General features: G+C 34.4%; 1 protein-coding gene across 24 annotated transcripts in view; it reads right to left on the reverse strand.

Annotated features, from left to right (window-relative positions):
• Window positions 1-22,859, reverse strand: part of Foxp (forkhead box transcription factor P) — a 285,273-nt gene that overhangs the window by 134,268 nt on the left and 128,146 nt on the right. For 23 of the 24 annotated variants that reach the window (XR_014438721.1, XM_083098183.1, XM_083098175.1 and 20 more), the window contains one exon: window positions 5,311-5,418. Coding sequence is in view for 16 of the 24 variants with exons in the window: in XM_083098183.1 (XP_082954309.1) it covers window positions 5,311-5,418 (108 nt within the window). In the remaining 8 variants the exon portion in view is untranslated. Of the gene's footprint in view, window positions 1-5,310; window positions 5,419-5,641; window positions 5,816-22,859 lie in introns of those variants that run through there. The other variant, XM_083098189.1, reaches the window with a different exon arrangement.

Genomic DNA, 22,859 nt, shown 5'->3' on the forward strand with positions numbered 1-22,859 from the left:
CTATGTTGCCTTGTATATCGAGAAAGTTCAACGCCGGCTAGACGATGTTTCCCATCTGTCGGATTTACCGGCGTCAGAATCAACAGGCTTTCTCCCGCGACTATCTTCAAGAAAATGTCTTCCTGGATGAAATTGAGACTTGGAAATAGCGCGAATCTTCAGACAGAATATGTCGGCAACGCGAAGATAATCCTCTCTCGCAAAATTCGCAACATGGATAAATGTAGCGCAATTTTATTCGGGATTTTATTCGAGAAAAATTTTAAATGTTACATTAAATTTAACACAGTTGGCCGAAAACAAAATAATTCAATACAAAATTCAATAATAATTTTTAATTATACGACAAAGCTTTTATAAGTTGAAGAATCTTGTTACTTTAATATTAATAATTATGCTCATTATGAAAAGGTAGGAAAATACCGAGTTCTTGAAGGGGATGTATGATTACTGGCCGACCCTCTTTGCTGGAGTATACCATGGAATATTAAGGAGCAGCCCTAAAGGGAATATTCTGAACACCAGTATAGCAAGAAAGCTTTCGAGAAATATCGGGTAGTTTCAAATTTTAGTCTTGTTATACGATTTAGAAACAAAAGTTGAAAATTATAGTATGTTTCTTTTATTTTATATTTATCTACCAGCAGTAGTGTGCAATTCTAAGTATATTTATTGAATGACGGAATTCTTTTTTTCATTTATTCTTTTATCAAAAGTAGCTCGAAGCAAACTTTTCGCATCGATTGCCCCTCAAGAGATTTAAATTCTGCTTTAACATCGGAGCAATTTCTTTTCACGGCAATCGCAAGCGTTTAATTGGTCCAACGGAGAGGCAGGTAGCTACATTAATTGCACCGGATTGCCAGCAGCGCAACGGGCTGGTCAGGATGCCTAATCATGGGGGTTGTGCGGCGATAGGTCGGTCCGACGCGGCAGAAAAGGCGTCTCGCATTGAATGCTAAACAAAAGCTAATTTATATCCGGAGGTCGAGACTAACGCTGGAGATCGGGAGATGAATGGCTGCTCTCCTTGCATACCAAGTGGCACGAATCCTTCAGGATCGCGAAGAGTTAAAGATCTTGGGGGAATGTTCCCCATGGAATAGTTGCTTGTATCTTCAAATATCGCGTACGAAATGGCGAACTCTGGGTTTTAGGAGCTCGTCAAAAGGCGCTCGATCGCTGCTTGATTTCTATTCAGGCGGCATGTAAATTTAAACGCCGTGAATAATTTTCATCCTACAATATCTAACAATCAACCCTTTACAAACGTTCTCTTTAAAAGTAAACTCTAAAAGAGATATATAATTTCTAGTAAAGTTTTAAGACGCGCAGAGACTGCAAGTAATATATTTAGATAGCAATTTTAGATAGTCTGAAGAAGCAAATTTCCTTCACTATGAAAGCGTGATTTAATTATCGAACATATCTAGAACAAAAGTTAAATTATGATAAAAAAAATATAAATAATATATTTACGATTTCAACAAATCCAATTAAATGTCGAAAATGTAGTCTACATCGTTATTAGTCGTAATTCTCAAGTTTTGTCATGAAAAACTGACGAGGAGCGAAGAGTGAATACTCCTCGGTTCCTATCGATTCGTGGAAGGAAAAAATTTCCGAGCACGTATTACCAGTGACGAGCAGGATTCGCATCGCGAACTTTCGAATCTAGGCGGTTTAATCTATCATTGCGACGGCGAGACGAGAAGCCGGAGTAACTAGCACGGAATAATTAATAAATGCAAGGTGCATTAGTATGCGTTGCGGAAGATGAATTCGTGCGGACCTGAAGTCGGATGAGCGCGGGCCCGGGGCTAGAGGGAGAATTATAAAATAATAAAGAGAAAATTACGTAATGTGAGGATCAGATGAGAATTAGAGGACAATGAAGACGGGGTAAACCTCCTGTCTAAAGACGGGGAGGAGGAGAAAGGGTGGAAACGCGCTTACCGGGGGTCGCCGAGAGGGAGGTGGAAAACTGGAGGTCGAAGACCAGACGTCTTAATGTCTGCATCGTCGGAAACTCGTCCCTCGCGCGCATGACTATCTCTCTGCGACCCTTACATCTTTCCGATAAGAACCTTAAGTCCCGAAGATAAATTCGACTCTTTTTGAACCTTTGATATCCCGAATTCCGACATGCTAGTGTCTGCCACAATTCGGTATATCTAATTACTTGCGAAGGATAGGCTTCAAATTTTTATCATCCTACAAAATAGCTCATAAGTGACGTGTCTCGTATATAGGATTTGTGACCCCGACTATATCTTGTAAAAATAAACGTCTGTCGCTGGATGACAGGAAAATTTTCGCGCCGGTAGCTCAAGATATCCGATTGAAACAGCATAATTAAGTGATCTATTTTATCAATAATAGTTAGGAATAAATAATTATAACGTTGGATATCTGAATTAATCGTATGCGACATAATTCTTGAAGTATTTCTTTCAATTCTAAAAAATCCCCAACCTCTATTTCGCATAGAAACAACATTATGTAAAATAATGCATTTATTTAACATGTTATCGCACTCGCGACATTAAAAATCGCACTACTACGTACTTCGTAACCCTTTCATTATGGGAGCTGGTGAAATGTCGCGAGACTTATCGAAATGGAATACGATGTCGCCGCGGGTGCTAATCGGGGATTCTAATTAGTAGTCAGCCAGCACAGGCCCGACGCGACTTTGTAAATGGTAACAATGTTATGTAATTAGGTAAAAAGTTCTGTAATCAAGAAGTAGATCTTCCGCCGAGCCATACCACTCTCGCCTCTCGCGCTCTCGTCTGATCCTCCCACCCTCATTCGTATTAAAATAGTCTCGCTAGGAAAGCGTGCGTTGTGCTCTGCATATCTTAAAACCCAGGGGCTGCTGCGGGGACGGTCTAAGAGCCACCACCCGTTCTGATTTTTGCCGCGATTCATATTACTACAGGCGTGGCTGAGATTATGAGAGAATCAACTCGCTCTTCCGACTGAAATTTCGGCTAAATTGGAACGCTCGAAATACTCGGTCGGCACTGTAAACTGAAAATTTCGCGAGCAAACACCTCTCGCCGATTATGCAAATTCGCGAAAGGCAAAATACCATAACGCGATATCGCCAACTTATTAAGAATAAAATTCGTAGTCTAGCGATACTTTTCGCCGTCTGTCATTATATCGTTATCCTTTCGCGATATCGAAGTTAAACTTTGCGAAATCGTTTTTCCGTTCTTTCAGTTCTCGCATACTCGCTCGTCAAAAAGATTATGCATTCCGGAGTCAAAAGCGGAACGATTCGTGCCTTGCAGCATTGAAAGTCGCGCGCGAGAGTTTGATTTTAAGCGGATAAGGTTGGCGCGAGAGAACCGGTAGAAGTGATACATGTATCGCTACGCATTGCTTCCTGAGATGCTGACAAATGCATACGTGATTGCAACAAGCGAACGTACTGCATCGTTCGTTGTCACGTAGACATATACGTAGCGCCATGCGTAAAAGGAGCTGCGCCACGTTAGCTAAGCATATATGAGCGTATATGAACGCATGAGATCATCGGTCGCGTACGCTCGCGGAAACGCTGACGTCAGTGCTTTCGATTGCTTTTGTTACTTTTGTAAACGATCGCGCTCGATATGATGATATCAGGAAGACGAATGCCGATTGTGCACGTGCGCCTGACGATCTCTACATGTTTCATTCTCCTTACTTAAACAAAGTATGTCACTCGTTATATAAATAGCACTGGAAATCAAAGCTCATTAGAATTTTCATATTAAAATATATATATATATATATATATGTATGCGTTTTGCATTTAGTGGATTTTATCTCGTTCGACATTTTATGCTCAAAATATTATACATACGATATCATTAGAATTCTGATTAGTTTGAAAAATCTATAGTTGAAAAGAGAAAAGCGGTATAATTACAAGATATTTTCCATATCTCCAAATGCAAATTCAATGAGCCAAATCTATGCATTGATTTTTCTCGTGAAATAAATATTATAAAAATGTGTGAGTTCTTATGAAATAACAGCACGATTATGTCGATTGTATCACATATAAATTACTATCGTATGCGTGAAGACGCGTGCCGTGAAATCCATATCGTAAAGACTGGTAATCGGTGAACATTGAAATTGTTGCGGGTGGTACAAATTATGACGCGAGTCACTGGTATATATCGTCACACAGTTTAAATTCGACCAGAGATTATAGCGAGTCGTGTAACATGTGAGTCATGCACAATGATACGTAAATATAAAACTTTGTATACGCAAGAAACATTCATCACAGTCACGTATTCGTAAATAATTTGTAATAATAATCAAATTAATCAATTAATCTAATTAATAAATGAATGTAGAACCTCGCAAGACAGAATATTTTTAAAAAATTATAACAATGATCAACAATTATAATATAACAATTATATAACAATTATAACAATGATAAATCGAATGATTTACAAGAAAATAAAAAAAAAACTGAGTATTTGAAGTTCGCTCATTAAGATCTCCTACGGATGAGTAACGAGAATGGGAGGGGATGCGGAACTCGACACGGCGGAATTAAATAAAAATAAAAAAAAACGCGAGATAATAACGTTAGCGAAGGAGCCGAGAGCCCAAGACAAATAGTCGAGGGAAAACAAAGCGTATTATAAATACCGGGTGACAGGACGAGTGGTGCGGGAGAGTGAGCGTAAGCGCAAGAGGGTAGTCGGCCACGATGGTCGAAGGGTGGAGATTTTCGTGGAGGGGGTAACGATATAGTAGCCGACGACTCTTGGGAGAAAATGTTCGAGAAAGCAGCGACCCCGCCAGCATTTTTGCTACCTGCCGACACAATGAGCCGCCGGATTTCTTTTCTCGTTCCTACCCTTCCTTTCTCATCCCCCCGGAACGACGCGAGCATTCTTACCCGCCGGAATTATAAATTTGACGCATCTACCCCCGCGAGAATTATAGCCAATAATCTCGAAATCGTATTACGATCGAAATGCAATCAATTGATTGAGGGAAATAAATTTAAAGTTATTTCCTATATGTGTGAAAAATAAAAATTCTCTAAAAATTCCCTAAAAAATAAAATAAAAATTCCCTAAAAAATAAAAATTCCCTAAAAATTCCTATATGTTGCGAAAAATTTCTATCTCATAAAAATCCATAAATCTTTGAATAATTTCTCTACGTTTTCGAGAAAAAATAGACTTGTATTTTAAATATATTTCCAATTGAAAATTATTCCCAACAATTATTTATTTCATGTAAGATTAAATATAATCTAATGAGTTAATAAAAAGTACTCACACTAGGACGACCGTGGCCGCGTGGATTCAGCTGCCAGGGAACTGTCGATGGCTGAAAATGCTCCTTTCCCCACGAACCGTTGTCGAACGGATTTTCACCAATGTGTCCCTGAAACAAAATCATTATTATAATTATTAGACATAATATAATAAAATGTATCTAAAGAGTACACAATATAAACAGAAATTCTTATACATTTAAATTTGATCTATAAAAAATACAAATAAAAACATATTTTGTCGAAAAAGATGGTTTCTTTGAAATATTAGTTTTAACAATAAATGCAAATATTAATAAATTTTTGATAAGAGAGGTGAAGACATGAAATTACTTGTACGATTGTGGATTTTTATTCTCACGTCTCGATAAACAAGAAAAGTTACGCGGCAGGCCAGGTCGAGGGGCATCGATCTTCGAGGCTCCCAAAGTTTCAAAGTTTTTTCGGCGCTTTTCTGCACGTCGCGTCTCGCCGTTTGCCGGCGAGCTTATTTTTGTAATATATTCCGCAAGCCGCGGCGTCTCCTCCTCCTCCTCCTCCTCCTCCTCCTCCTCCTCCTCCTCCTCCTCTCTTTCTCGACTTTGCACCCCGTAAGCCTTATTTTTCTTTTAACTTTATTTTTAACCTAGAATCTCTTCCGACGGCAAGGTGGCACGCACATAAATCACCGGGTATAATGAGAACACTTCGTCTTCGGGTGCTTCGCCCTCTCGGTCGCAGACGCATCTTTTGCGCGGAACGGCTATTATATTATTCGTTGCGGAAATCGGCCGTCTTTATATTAATATTCATTTTCCTCACGAGGTGACACTGGCATTTCGCGCGAAATAAAGAGCGCTCGTCGATTTAAAAAAAGACTTCAAAGATCCATAACGGAAAGAATACACGAGCAAATGTAATTTAAATATGATATTTTACTAAACGTCACACAATGGAGTATTTTATGTGCTATTGAAACTGGCGATATTTTATGTTCCGTATTTTATGATGTAAAGTTTTATTTACATTGCCGTTATTTTAAATCGCGTTTTTCGCCGTAAAAAACGAGACATCATATGTTGCTAGATTTATTAAAACATATATGAGGCACGATTTTTGATGCAGTTGTTCTCAATTCTTTTTGCCCGATGGACAAATTTATAATATCGTCGCGATAAACTCGTAAATGTAATTACAGTTACTTGTATAAATAACTTTAGATACATTATTTATTGTAAATGTATCAATAATAAAATTTTCTTCACAACAACGTTATCTTTTATCGATCTAATAAATTATTTGACGTAAGCGTCCACCATTTAAAGTATGAGAATCGATTATATTTAAGTTCATAAGTTGGCCAGAATCATAATGATGCAATCACAATGACTTATAAGCATCAGTATAGAATATGACCGAGATTCTAAATTATTTTGGCACGGTATAATTAGCTAAATCTCTGTTCAAGTATATGTGTTGCGCAAATCTCAGAAATACACCTGCAAACGTCGCTGCATGGATTGTGAAGCGAAAAAACGAATAAAAGAAAATACAGTTGTCTCTCTGTTTGTGCATTTTAAAATATATTTCAATTTTTGAATAAAATTCCATATAATACATGCACAATTCCATATAATATCATTCTCGAATGTCAAGCTCATCGAAAAGAATCTTCAGCCGTGTTAAATAATCTGCAAAGTTACGGAGACTTTGAAATCGTAAATTTTCAGGCGAGTCGCAGGGACGCCTGATCGATTACTATGCGAAGTCGGCATCGACCCGGAGGGGGTGTAATTACAAAATGTAACTCCGTTTATTTCTACGCGTGACGCGTGTAGGGTGGCAAGGTAATGTATAACGATCGTCGCACGCGGTCGATGAAACTTGCTTGCCAGCGGCTGTCTTTCACCGCTTGTCCCTCTCTCCTTCGATTCTCCTTCCCTTTTCCCTTTCCCTTTCTTGAAAAAGAGAGCCTCGCTCGCGCATATTCTCCGTACACGAGGCACAGAAATAAACAGTCGCGGTAGAAAATACTGAACCGGATAGCATATATAAATATGTGGGGGGCTATTGAAACACATTGTACATTTGCATGAGCCAGCCGAGTTCTCGACGCGCAGCTGGACATACACGCGACAAAAGAAAACGCGCAAACAAAACACGCGATGCACACCATCGTGCTTGTCGTCGTCATCCCGCGGCATCATAGAAAATGTTGTATATTAAGTATTGTGTCACGTGGAAATAAACAAACGGATCTTTTACCGCTACGCGACAAACCGAAGATCCAACGTCCTTCTCTCTCGATATGTTCATTGTCAAATCGCGTCACGTGCGCGAACAACGACGTGCCGCAAGGCAGAAAATTGACGGCGATTTTAATTAACTTCTCTGTTACCTCCTCCAGACGAGATCAGTTGTAGTTAATGCCTTTTATATTTATACATAATTATTAATGCGTAAAATTAGATGATGCCAATACAGAGAGTATGGATTTATTTTCTTCGCGGAATAACATCTGCATCGCTACAATGCATTTTTTATTAGATCTATAAAAAACTAATTTTCAAAATGATTGAATAATATATTTTAGAAAATCACGTCTCCAATAATGTACATATTGGGAAGAGTAAGAATTTAATGTATTCATTAAGTGTGTTTTCAGATATTACGAAATTAATATATTTTGCGAGTCTCGATCATTGCAACAGAATCGAACAAGTAATTATTCAAGTATTAGGTAATTGAATTATTTATAAGAGCAAATTATATATATATAAAATAAATATTTATATTCTCTCGAGATTAGTCATCCATACATGCATATAATTCCAAAATTTATTTATACATGTCTGATAACGCGCATTATTTTTTCATGGATGCTACATCGATATTGAGTACCAAAGAATCATAATAATAATAATTTATAAAGAAGACATACACACATAAAAAATACAATAAGGTGTAAAAATTCGTCAAAACTAATATACTCAACCAAAGTTTCGAGATAACACACTGGAAGTGTACTTGGTCACGCGTCCGTTGCTGGAAGCAACACGCCGCCAGCAAACTTGATTGTTAAAATATTAAAAAATAATTTTTACATACATTTGCATGAATGTATGCACATGTATAACTATATCAATAACGAATATCTTTATTATTATATTACTTTCTGTCTTCAATAATTTAATAAAATTTTTGATAAATAACAAGATGCTTGTTTTTCATGAGAGAAATTAATATAAATAATCACAGCATTCTTTTTATTATGGAAATGATTTAATCCGGAATATTTTCACGCCACGAGCTAATAACACTTGGAATATAAATCACGTGGTTACGATCGCAGCCGCGTGTCTCCGTAGCTCAGTATTAAGCGTAGCTCTAACCGCGACCTAATTCGAAGATAAGATAAGTCGTTAAGTGCACGGCGCGGCAGCCCCCTCGCGATACTACCCGGTGTTTTATTGCCGCGGCGACCCACCCCCTCGATTCTCTCCTTCGAGGCACGGTGAGATTTATTGTAAAATTCGATAGATATTGCCAATTACAACCCCCGCGGCGCCTACCATCGACGCGAGGCGGCCCGCGCTATCGACAGAGACGGGAACAGGGCACCTCCCGGTTGCGCCTCGAGAATTTTAAATGCGTTTTATGTACAGAGACGACGCAGTACGTTGCATAAATCCGTTCCCCTGAAAATATGATTACGATCAATTCTCTCTTCTCCCTCCGCCCTTGCCTGTACCGCGCGAGAACGAGAGAAGGAACGGGAGGATGAGTGGGAGGAATGACCTGTCGGTTCCCGTGAACACCCTCAGACACGGCACGACGATAAAACATTTCATTTCGTTCCGAGTGTCTCACGAGGAGGCCGAGTAATCTCGTCAATTATTATTTTTACTACTGCCTTCTACATGCTAATTTTTCGCGCGTATAACGCGTCTCCAGGATCATTGGCCGGACGACGAAATGTCTCGTCTGAAATGGCACTCTCGAATGATGAATATGCAATCTGTTCGGTCCTCTCTCCGGACACGGTACCGGTAATTGTGAAATTCGAATTTACGATTCGATTATTTACGGAATTACCGAATGGCTGTAAATATAAATGGATTTTTCGCGAAATGATGCGGATGTGATGCGCAGATTCATGCTAAACTGGCATAAATGATGAAATCATGGAGACATTTTAGCTGTAATTTAATAATTAATATACAACAACGAAGTCAATATCAGTAAATTTATGTCAAATCCAGGTAATAGGACTAATTTATCACTTTAATCAATGTGCCATTAATGGAAACCATTTGTCACATCGTCTGAATGTTTAAATCAGCATTCGTCAATATGTGTGTATTATTTTATCATTAAATTCAACTTTTAATTTGACTTTTTTAACCGCAAACCTCTCTCCCGATAATTTTATCTTAATGACTTTAATTTGACGGCAGCACTTTTTACTTATTATAATAATATCTGCATTATTGTTTACATAATTTTATTTAGTTACTTTCTATTGTAAATATTATCACAAGAGAAAGAAGTAGAAAAAAGCAAGTATTCTTTGATATATTTTTCTTTCAATTTTAAAACAAAAATATTCCCCAATTACATAAAAGAGCCATTTAAATAATAAACATAAAATAATCATAAAATCATATCAGATTATGAATTTTTTTATTCATTAGATAAAAAAACTCGATAATATGATAATCGCGCCTACATAAGATCACGTGTAATTTTTTTAATGAGAAAAAAACTAGCATAGATAACGAAGCGCTTATGTCACCGACAATTTTGATCCAGTCGTCCAGTCGTTAGCTCATGTAACGCCCGACAAATAGTAACGCGCTTTCGGATGCGATCGTCCGAACGAACGAGTTACGATCACGAGGGCTTCTAAAAATAAATATGTTGTTTATTCACAAGTAAACCGGATGCCGTTGTTTGCTTTGGAGCAAATTGTTTTGTTAAGTTTTGCCGAGCGAGAACGAGCCGCGGATGCTCGCCTCCACGTGTACGCGCGAAAGACAGAAACGTGTGCGATATTATGAAGACAGGAGGGACAACGAGAAGAGCACGACCGAGTCGACCGTCCCGTTCTCTCTATTCTCGCTTTTTCCGGTCTGTTTTGCTCCTCTGCCCTCGTGATGCTAGGAGCCTCCAGCTGTACGTTGATTCTAACACTAATAACCGGTGCTGACACTATGGCGCGTACAGCACGTGAAGACGCGACGAACAGCTGACGCTGTAATCGCGATCCTCGTACCGATAGCCGGATTGCGTCAGGCGACTCGTAATTTGCATTACGATGACTCACTAGTCAAAAATAAGATTTATATTGATACTGGCATTCCGAGATGTAAGGTTATTATCATTCCGCATCGTTATTATTGCGAGAATATGTGTTTCATAAATGATAATATAACAGATGCTTAAAATTTACATTTTACATAAAAATACAAAAGTTACGTAAAATTTTACATTTGTCTACATAAAGTACAATATTGGTTTACAAATTTAATTTTAAAAAAACACATGTTTTATAATTATAACAGACTTTTTATAATTTTCGTTGAGTAATCTTGAAAAAAAGTAAAATTCATGACATTAATTATATTAGATAAATAATATAATTAAATAATTTTAAGATATATATTATATTCTAAATATATGCAAGTAATGAAGCCATTACTATTATATACTCTTAAAATTACAAAAAGTCTGTTATAATTATAAAACAAATGTTTTTTTAAAATTAAATTTCTAAACCAATATTGTACTTTATGTAGACAAATGTAAAATTGCGCTTTGCGATCTAATAAATATGTATGTGCCAAAATAAACTAATAAATTACTCGAAGATAGGAACAAGTCGATTCCCACGATTCGCAGACCCGTTTCCATTGATATCTGTGTATAATAACGTTAAAGTTACGCTATTTTCAGCCAGAAGAACCAAAGTGAACAGTTGTAGTGCTTTCCCGGCCATTCGTGTCCGCTGCAACACGCGAGATATTCTTAGCATCCACTTCGCAGGCATAAAGTTGCGATATGCATGGATTCCCCGCATTCACGTTTACTTTCTAGAGCGGCGCTGTGCATAATGCAAACAACGTGTAATATATCCGGACCGAAGATAGAACACTAGCAGCATATTCAAACTATTATTCTAACGGTTAACTGTTGAATTACTTTATCGCATCGTATTAAAATCGTATTTTCTCAACGGGATTATTAAAAGATTGGTTTATAGTCTGATGATATAAATTAACGATAATAATGAGTAAATATCGTATTTCGTTATTTTTTTTTAATATGAATGTTTCTTTTTTTCTTTATTTTTATCAAATTAATATGATACGAAGTAGATAATGCAATATGCATATATTTTTCAATAATCTATATTTTATATTTTATATTTTATATTTTATATTAAAAAATAAAAATTTATAAAAGAATGTATTACTTTTGCATTAAAAAAAATTTCAAATTAATTGTTACACAAATTTTAATTTCAGTAAATTACTATCATGAAAAAAAATATACTAACATAAGATAACACAGTTATCATATAATTTTAACACCGTTATGACAAATATATTGGATTATATATATTACATACTTTTGTTTATATTTAAAAATAAATCTTATAGAAATAATAATAAATAATATATCAAATATATGTAAATATATACGTAATCCTTGACGCAATATGTAAACAAAAATCGCATCTTAATAATGTACTGTAAAATGAATTTAATGCTTCGTAATCACAAGAACAACGTGCCCTTTCACATGCGAGAAGTCAACCCGGATAACTGTGTCCAGTGTACATAGCATAAAATCCGACAAATGCAATTATAAATCTTGCGGGACGCTCTCGAGAAGCAGGACGAGCGTTGGGAAGCACGTCAACGGTAGAAGGACGAGAAGAGAGAAAAAAAAACTATAAAAGAACTCGGAAGTTGTAGGGAAGAGGAGAAAAGGAACCGCTGGGGAAACCCGTGGACGCGTTGCCTCTTGGCTAATTACAAAACGCAATTTAAGCGAGCATCACGGAAACGCGCTAAGTAATATCATTTCGCCGCGAGAGCCAAAGCGGACACCCGGTACAGATTCGCAGATTAATGCCCTTTAATAAACAGCACCCTTCGGACGGGCGCGTTTCTGCCCAAGTATCCTCCTTCCTGTTTCCTTTTTATTTACCTCGCAGTGGAAACAAAAGCGGAAAAACCGGTGAGAGCGCGGTCTCCTTTACCTCGCGATACACAAATGCATTTAACGTGGATTACACTTTCTCCGTTACTTACGAGTGTAGTGGTGATACGAGCAACGTCTATGGCCCGCAAGAGAGCAGATAAATTTCGCAAATAATTTATCAGTGATTTCATCAAGTTCACACATAAAAGAGTAACTTATAACACATATAAAAGAGTTAACTTAATGTTTCATCACAAGCAAAAGTATCGTAATTTTTATAAATTAAATTTTGAATAAAATTTTATTTTAAATAATATATATTAATACACGCACACACACACACACACACACAGACACACACACACACATATACACACATATATACACATACATATACGTATATTAAGATTATAATTACATATCATCAATGCATGTTAAACTGATAAAGCATGTGTGAATTTGCATCACTTCTCTTCGATTATGACCTGACTTATACGTGAGTAACGCTAAAAATTAGTTTATTAATTGGAGGTAATGTAATAAAGAAACAGAGTATTTCTTATAATAATTATAATGCTTTGAAATATATATGTAACAAATTACAATGAATAAAATTTTCCTACGTAACCTGATTCTAGGAACCTGATAGCAGAGAGAGAAAGAGAATTTCTGTGCATTTAATAAATTCACTAACAAGCTATAAACCGGTTTTATTGATAAAAACCTATTTATGTAAATTACAACTTGCAAGAATTATGTACATAAATTTTCTTGTTTCTAACATTGTAAATAATTATGATTGATGTACATATATATTCTTTGAATTCTTAAACACTGCATTTATAATTATAAGAGCTATATTATGGTAATAGAAAATATACATTTTCTTTTATATGTATTTATTTTTTGATATATATATTTAATAAATTTTTTAATTTTTTAAAAATTCTATTTTCCTATCATATATATAATACTATATTACTAAAAATAGAAAAATCAATTATTGTTGGTTATCAGTTTCTGAATTAAAGGGAATTGTATGCGCATACATATAAATAACACTTGTATTGCGCATCATATCAGAGCGTCTCTGCAATTGTAATTGACGACCACTGCGTTATTGTCACCTGACTACATACGGAATAACTGAAAAACGAGGCACGTCCACATGCCATTGAATATATATTCAAACAACATTGCATATGTTTCAACTTGTAGCAATCAGCATTTAAATTAAGATGCAATAAACCAGTCCATACAGTAACGAACTAACATCGTCCAGTTCATTTTAATTTATGAAATGAGTTGCGGATTGTTCATACACATCAATTATATCGAATCATATCGTATATAAAGTGTAGTAATAATATATACATTTTTTGTATCCACAATTCTTGCTCCATTAACTAACAATTTTCAGAAATTAATCGTAAATAATTAAAATACGTTCATCGATTTCGAAAATAATCCGAATAAAATTGAATTAATCGATATGATATATAATTTCGAGCTAGAAACAAATTAAAACCTTTAATAATTTCTTGCGATATTTTTTACAATTTTTTTTACAATTTTGAGAACGCGTGTAAATAAATATTTCCTCTTATCGATGTTTGCATATCCCTTAAGACGCGATATCGAATTAATAATCGCGTTAGATTTGCCATCGCGAGTTTCGAAAGAAAAGGGGGAATGTTCGCAGCAGTACAATTTGCTGATTGACGTCCTTACCATTAGCCGGCTTAAAATTATTTGTGATCGTTGGCGCGTTCGTTTGCTGACAAACACTTTTTCCCAATTTCGACGAGCGTTGTCGTCATCGTGGCACACTTGTTCAAACACGAGTTGGCGCGCATAAATAACATCATGGCGTAAATAACATTAACACGTGTGCTCTATGCGTGGGTGTCGAATTTTCGAAGTCAAATCGATACGTACAAGCCGGGTAAACGATATATATACCATTCATTTAAAGCACTTAAAAATAAATTCAACCTTTTTAACAATTATACAAAGAAAGAGAGGGAAAAAAGTGAGAAAGAATAGAATCGTATAAATATAAAAAAAATAAATTCTTAATATTCTAAGTTTTTTTTAATATAGCCTTTTTTGCTAAGATACTTGTTTATAGATAAATAAAAATCCAAAAGTGTGTTATATATCAATATCGATAAATTTCTAACTACGAATATGCCTGAAAAGAAATTTATAATGTTAAATACTAACGGTTGATTATTTTATTATTATTTATTATTATTTATTATTTTTTATTTTATTATTATTTTATTATTATTTATTTAGTAATGCATTCTTATAACTAAATTATTAAAATTCTTTAATCCTCAGAATTCGCTATTTATATGTAATCATATGAAAAATTATGCAGCTTTCATGTTTAAAAGGATAAATTATTAAAAAATTAATAATCATCCGTCACGAAAGCAATGAATATCCCACGATTAATCTTGTTTTCCAAACATTCACCGTATTAAATTAATCAGTAATAGAAAAAAACATGACAAAAAATAGTTTGCAGAATTTATGAATCTTTATAAGACGAAATCTTTGGCGCGATTTCAGCGAAAAAGTAGACGGTGCGAAAAAGATGCATCGCGACTCGGAACCGGCACTCATTCTTGGAAACTGCGAACCTGATTGGGCACTCAAGAAGGCAATAACATCTTTCAAGGCCATTCGACAGAAGAATCTGATGTGATTCGATCCGCGCGATCAAATTATCTGTTTAATTTGTATGCACAAGAAATGACTTTCCATCAAATATTTTCATGATACTCTAATAGCCTAATTATTGAGCATTGCTCATTCTTAATTTCATGGTGTTTCTGTGGAAACATCATGACAAAAAAGTTTCTTTGTAAATTAAATATCGTAAAACAAGTTTAGAAATAATATTATATAAAAATAAATTAATATTTATTTTATTCACAAGATTTTTTACGCCTTTCTCTTCATATTTCATGTTAATAGAGCAATGTAGTGTTCTTGAATACTAATAATGTTTTTGAACTGAATTCTTAGAATAACTTTAAGATACATTTAAATGGAATCTAATAAAACTGCAAGCGATGCAGAGCTACTATTTTTCTTCGTCATTTATTACGTTAAATCATTTTATTTTTATGACGAAATTTTATATGATAGATACACGTTTTTGATAATAACATTAACATATATTCAAATAATATATTCTTACTCTTTTAAGACATGTTGACAAATTGAGTTAAACAATTTTAATTATACACAAATATTTATTTTATTTTATTTTCTCGAATATTTATACTTTCGCAATCTTTGCGAAATATTCGCTGCAATGTTCGAGACACGACGTTGCGCGTGATATCGTATAAAAACGAAAAAATAATAGGTTGGCATTGTCTCCTCTCCGCTTTGGTGGGCCAGCAACTAAGAAGCACGGTGGTGGATGGGAAGGGTGAGTGCCGAGCGGCGAAACGTTACCCGAATAAAAATGGGGTGTTTATAAGCGAGTATCCAATGTATCACGCTATATTTACATACACCCCGCGTTTACAGTCCTCGCTGTATATCTATGGTGGTCTCCACCATCCCATCTAGCTTCGAACCGCTGTCGGAGACGCGGAGCAATGCATATAGCTGATGTAATAAAAATTAAATATGATATTTCACCCGACGCTCCATTCAAATGTATAATTCGAGATTCTTCGAATGATTTATCCGTGCCTTTAATCGAAACATCGAGATGCGCAAAGTTGAGTGTATATGCAAGCAATAAAGAGGCCTCGCACGTTATTTTTTTTATATTTCGATTTTATATTTCTTCATGTTTTTTTATTATGTAACATATACAAACATACAGATATTTGGAAATAAATAACATGTGTGTATATAAAAAAATATATGCATAAATTCTCTCTATTAAAATTTTTACGATGCTACACATGTAAAAATATCTGTGCAAATTAAAAATATTTTTCCAAAACTTACGTTTCATGTTTTATATTATCATAGTATTAATATATATCATAGTAATAATATTAATATATATCATATTAATATATATCATAGTAATAATGATATTAATCACAGGAAATGTAGAGTTTACAGTAGAATATAATTAAAATTAATAAGGAAAATAGTTATCGCGCGCATTTTCCCAATATGATAAGTTAAAATATTTTTTACGTGTTTAATTACGAAATAACAAAAATCTCATTCAGATCGCGCGAAATCACATGCCGATTTATCGAATGTTATTGATAAAAAGTTGCTTCGTAATACAAATATGTTTTGACGTCGAGCAATCCGTATTTTAAGCCATAAAGCACAGCCAATTATATTTTTTGCGCGTCGGTCAACGGATAATTGTGTAAATAAATACGAATATATATGTGCTGCCCATTAATACGCCCCGTAATCCCACATTCAACGCCGGACGATAATTTATATAAACAATAAAAATTTCGGAATAAAAGTCAAAAAATAAGCGCGCCGCAGCTATCGATCCACGTAGCAAGTTTATAGTCCGATAACCTCCTTTATTTAGGGGAATTTCTGTTTGATCGCGCGCGCGAGCATCCCTTCGATGAGAAGGGTCCCCGTGATTTGCCTGATTCTTTCGCACGGCCGCTTCTCAATCTCGATCTAAGCTCCGGAAGGACCGCGTTTCTATATTGCAAATCATTTCTTCTCCTGAGAATTACGTAAATATACGTAACAGTGACAGAGTTGATGGAATCATAACAATCTTTTGCGGATATTTGTAATCAAACATTCAATTAATGCTACAAAATTTATTTCCATTTATTCAGAAAGCATCAGGAAATTTAAGTAATCAAAAGATATTCGTATAATATATAAATACACAAAACAAAAAATTGTTAATATATAATACAAATAAATTCTTCCAATCAAATATATTGAAGAATTCTTGCAAACAGTGCAGTTAAAAAAATAGTCATAAGTAATAAAACATGTGATAATATATATAATATTGTAACAGAATGTTAAAATACAGCTAAAAAAATTACATGTACTATGAAATATTATGTATAAGCAATAGCGCATACAAATAATAAAATAATGTATATAACCTTTCTATTGTATTAATAGAGAATAATTCAATTAAACTTTAATAAAACTTTGAATTAAGTATTACATAAATCTTTCTTCTTTAATATTTTAGATTCATTTAATAATTTTTTATATATATACATAACTAAATAAATAAATGAACTTTTCAGATATTTAAAGAGAAAGAGAAAGCGAAAAAGCGAAAAAACGAAAAAAGAGAAACAGGATTTATTTCAAAAATTTTAGTAATCAATAAATTTTAAAATATTTTTTATGTAAAAATAAATAAATAAAAATAAATAAATATATCAAAATTCGGGAAAAATAAAAATACTTTAAATCTAAATATATAAATTCTTTATGCGAAATATAAACAATTATCAATATATATTAAATTTTGAAGTACTTGAAATACTCGAAAAAGTTTTAATAGGTAAGAAATAATGGCTTTTGCTTTGCAATTGCTTTTATGGTGCAATTGATATGACAGAATTGATACTCTTTTGGTATTCAACATATAAAAAATATTTACTTATGATCATTCCCACACATATACAGAATATATTATATCTTCTGGCTTATCAACACTAGCACAACAGATATTTACGAGAAAATAATTCATATGTAAATTAGCTTAAATAGATTGTATAAAATACGCCGCGATCCCTCATGAATTCTACGAGGATATGATAAACATACAAGATCTTTGACCGGTAACTGTTTCATGCACTTTTGAAACTGTAGAATAATAATATATCGTAACAGGAGTTCTCTGCATAATTCTCAGTATCATACTTGGTATACTGCCAGCTATTTTGACATGGAATCCTAAGAACGTTGTCAGACCGCAAATAGTAAATAGCTGATGCATTAACGTCCCACATTCAAATGGAAAATTTACAGTTTGCTGTCTGTTACAATATATGCCAGATTTATCTGTCTCGTATTTAATAATTTTAATGAACATTTTAGCAGGCTGTAGCACACAATGTATATCCATTTAACTCCGTTTCATATTGCAATTGATATTTACACATATGCCTAACTAATAAAAAAATAAATTTTTTTAATAAATCGGAAATTTAAGAAAATTCAATGTTTATCGCCAGATTTTTTTAAATCCAAATGTATGAATTTAATTGTTTTTGAAAAATACGTATTTAAAAGATAGGTATTAATAGAATACGTGCACGATATCATGTTTTATAACAATAAATTATTATAAGATTTAACAAATATCGAGTATAATATATACTTCTGGACAAAATTAAGCATAATTTTTTTCACTTTTTCTTTAAAAGCTGATATTTAAGTTTTAACAAAAAATTTTAAAGAAAAAGTGAAAAAAAATTATGCGTTAATTTTGTCCAGGAGTATATATATGAAATCAAATGAAGATAAATATACAAATATTAAAAGTTAAATCTTAGAAAATAAAATCAATCAGTTGCAATTCATATAAAAAGTGTTTGGTGCATATATAACGCAATGCTTAAACATGTAAAAAAGATTCAAAAAAATTTGATGCTATTTGAAGAGGCCCGATAGCCCGATGTTGAATATTACTCGTGCGAAAAAAGGTCGCGGTCGAATCAGCGTCAATCAGAATCTCGCCTTGACACTCAGGTTGTAAACCGAATCGAAAATTCAATTTAATGCCGCCGAATTCTCGCCGGAATATTAAATTCGCTAGACTTTGGCTTCCGTCTGTACAAGAATATAAGAGTAGCATAAGAGTCATATAAACTTTTTTTATATGATACAAATTCAATCCTTCTGTTAAATTTCGTTCATTCTAAGGATTTTTTAAAACGAGCAATTTAATCAACTTTCGCATTCATTATTCCAAATTTGTTTCGATGATAAGTCATATACAAGTAAATTAGACGATATTAATTTGCACGAATAATATATAAATATAATCGCTTCAATATATTATTTGATATCATAAACATAAAAATCACTTCGATCTCAGTTTTAATATAAAGATTTATAGATATAGCAAGAATATTCGAAGCAAAATGTTAAATGGGTTTTAATGAAATAGATATTTTATTAAATATATCGCGAGAGCGCTAGAGTCTTCCTGTACATCGACATTTGTTCAAAGCATTTTTGCGTAATAACTGTTTTGCGAATTACGACGAGTTATCCGGCAGTAAAATTCCGCCACTATAGTCAACGTCACGTACTGTACGTATATAACGAAACGGGCGACGTAGAAAGTATAACCCGGGGAAAATGTGTATCTCCGAAGTAAAGTCGACGTAAAAATAATGGCGTCGGGGCTTACCCGATTATTTATTATTTCATATACAGAGCCGAGCCGATAACGGGCGCGGCGGTGCATTAGCATTTTTTTGTTGTTTAAAAATGAAATATACGGGGTGTTGTCGGCGAAAGAGTACCCGGTCTAAAGTCGTCTCGCTCGAGGGAGCTCCTGATCTCCAAATAAGTGGGTATACGCTTTCCTGAATACTAAGTCATATAGATATAAAAACCCTATCGCGTCATTCATTTCGGGCTAATAATACGCAAGCGCATCGCTCTCAGATTGCGGTCGAATAAATCAAATATTTTCTTTCATTTGCTTCATTCAAATTGCAAAATTAGACTAGAATTTATATAATAGTTTCAACCAATAGTGTACGCGTGAAATCATATATTCATAGCTCTTTCCCTACTTTTCAAAAATCTGTTAACTAGTATCCGGATACTTTTAATATCATCGCTAAGGTCATTAACCCAATTCTATAATTTATTTATACAATAGCTACGAATAGTTATTTTTAATATATATAATAATCGTATTTTTAGCTCTCTTCAATGACAAAAACTAGATTCGGATAAAGCTCGAAGTGCATATTGAGACCTGCAAATTCAAGCCCCTAAAAAATTAAAAATGCAAAAATCAGAAAATTTGTTACAATAAAGAGATTTTAATTCAAGAAACTTGAAGAAGATCATATTCTTTCAATATTTCATATGCTACAAAGAATTTTTTAAAAACCATATTATTCTGATATGTCATTGTTCTTATTGTCTCAATAATAAAACAAGAAAAGATTGCATTATTATAAAGTTAATATAAATAAAATCTCAACAATCTAAATTCTATTTCCAGAAACAATCTAAATTATTTTTAAATGATTTTAAATGATTTTTTCTTTAATTACTTAATAAATAATTTAGTTTTATATATTTCTAATTTTTCCAGCTCATCGTCTCTTATAATACGTTCCAAAAATAACTTTTAGAACCGATGAGGATCACAAGTCCCGTAAACTATGAATAAATAATAAAAATAAAATTAATAAAAATGATTACCTTACAGGATATCCGATGCACACTGGAAAAATCGATGGATTCGCGAAGCGCAGGCATCGACGATCGCGCTCAAAGTGTAAATACAAGGAGAACGGAAGCTCTAAGACCTTCGGCGGTGGGTCTTCGGTGTTATTATTTGGAAATCAGACTGGGGCGAATATCTAATTGTAGTAACGACCGCGATACGCGCCCGCGTCATCTGGCATGCCGTTTTCCTCGGGCAGATTTGAAACTGACTCGCAAAGCGCAGCGGGCAGCTGTCGCTGAGGAGACAAAAGTTACGCGACCGCGGCTTCGGAGGGCCAGGGTAAAATCTGTGAGGTACACAATCGCCTTCGTCGCTCCTAAACTGTACCAATTACAAACACTGGCGGCTTCTCCATCCCCGATGTTAACTAAACACTAAATACTAACGACACACATCTACCGGCGCCGCTGCCGCTGCCGCGTTACTAGGATGTGTTTCCTCTCAGCAGCTAGCATTACCGCGGGAATAAATGTACGCGAAAAGCCGCATATCCACCAATGAGCTGTTGATTACTCGTTATTGCATTTTGCTGCGCCGCAACTAACTGTATTTTATCAGCAGCTTGGTGCTTTCTTTCCCAACGCCAAGTCTCGCTGCGTTATTCTTGATTCATAAAATCTTGCACGCTTTTAAAAATAATTAATGTAATAATTATAATGTAATTAATATGATAATTTTGAGAATTTTTAAAAATAACGTGCAATTTTTTTATATTGCTTATCATTGCTAAGATTATTGTATATAATGAGAGGATAATTTTATCAATTCATATCATTGGCACAAGAAATAAAGTTAATACTACCGTTCAAGAAAAAAATATAGATATTAAAACTTCATGATTTTTTCCAAACTTTCCTATTATTTATAAGTTATATACAATTTATTAGGAACACTTTATTACATCATAAATCAATAAATTGGCAATCAAAGAAACGGCACGAGCCTGGTTTCGAAGTCAGCTTAATTGATGATAATTAAAGTAATATTTATTTGATACGTAAGAGAAACAACTGCAGCTACGGTTTCACAGAGGAGCGCATGTTAGCTTCGACCGGTGAATTGCAAGATTCCGTGTTTATTGCATTTAGCAGATGGCATTGGCCGTCCGCATGCAACTGAGGTATAAAACGCTTACACCGTACGAGCCATCCACCATCCATTCATAAGCACGTACATCCGTTATCAAAAATATATGCCGTACTTGATCACGAATCTTATCCACAATTGCATATTCCCTACAAACACCGCATCTCATAAATATAATTACATAGAGCTCATATAAAATTAAATAGACATCAATATTCTTCTTTGCAAGGATAATCATTCTTGATGCTAATGACAGTATCAATACATTATCCTTGTTTTGTCATATCACTTATATAAATTAGAATATATATAAATGAGAATAACATTTGCATAGATTTACAGTTGGAAAATTAACGCTGTGGATTGCATTATAATTAACTTTCGATCGAAATGCGAGGGCTTGCTCTTGAGGAAGAGTGTACAAGCCGAAATAACTGTGCATACGATATGCTTGAGCCCGCGTTTCTAGCCCTCCAGCTCGTCCGCCACACCCTCTCATTTCTAGTATTAAATCTGACCCGATGCAACAACCCCTACGTTATGTTTTATAGTCCCGCGTTCTCGCCATACGCGCTCTCGCAACATACATCTAGCGAATCTGCTGGAAGATGAAACGCGGCCATTCGATAACGTGCAAGATTTACCGTGTAATTCGGCTAAACGCGACAGACATATCAGGAGATCGCATATGTATCGCACAATGTACGCTCATTTCCATATCGCGTTGATAACTTACGGGAGAACCGCGTCACTAAAAGACGCAAGTGCGTCTGATATCGCTCGATCTCATATATACATCGCATGCGTAAAATAAACGCGCGAAAATGTTCGATAAATAAAATAACATGAGCG

This window comes from Camponotus vicinus, unplaced genomic scaffold, assembly GCF_025532165.1.
Source record: "Camponotus vicinus isolate PSW18456_S1 unplaced genomic scaffold, iyCamVici1.0 SCAF_4, whole genome shotgun sequence".
NCBI lineage: Eukaryota > Metazoa > Arthropoda > Insecta > Hymenoptera > Formicidae > Camponotus > Camponotus vicinus.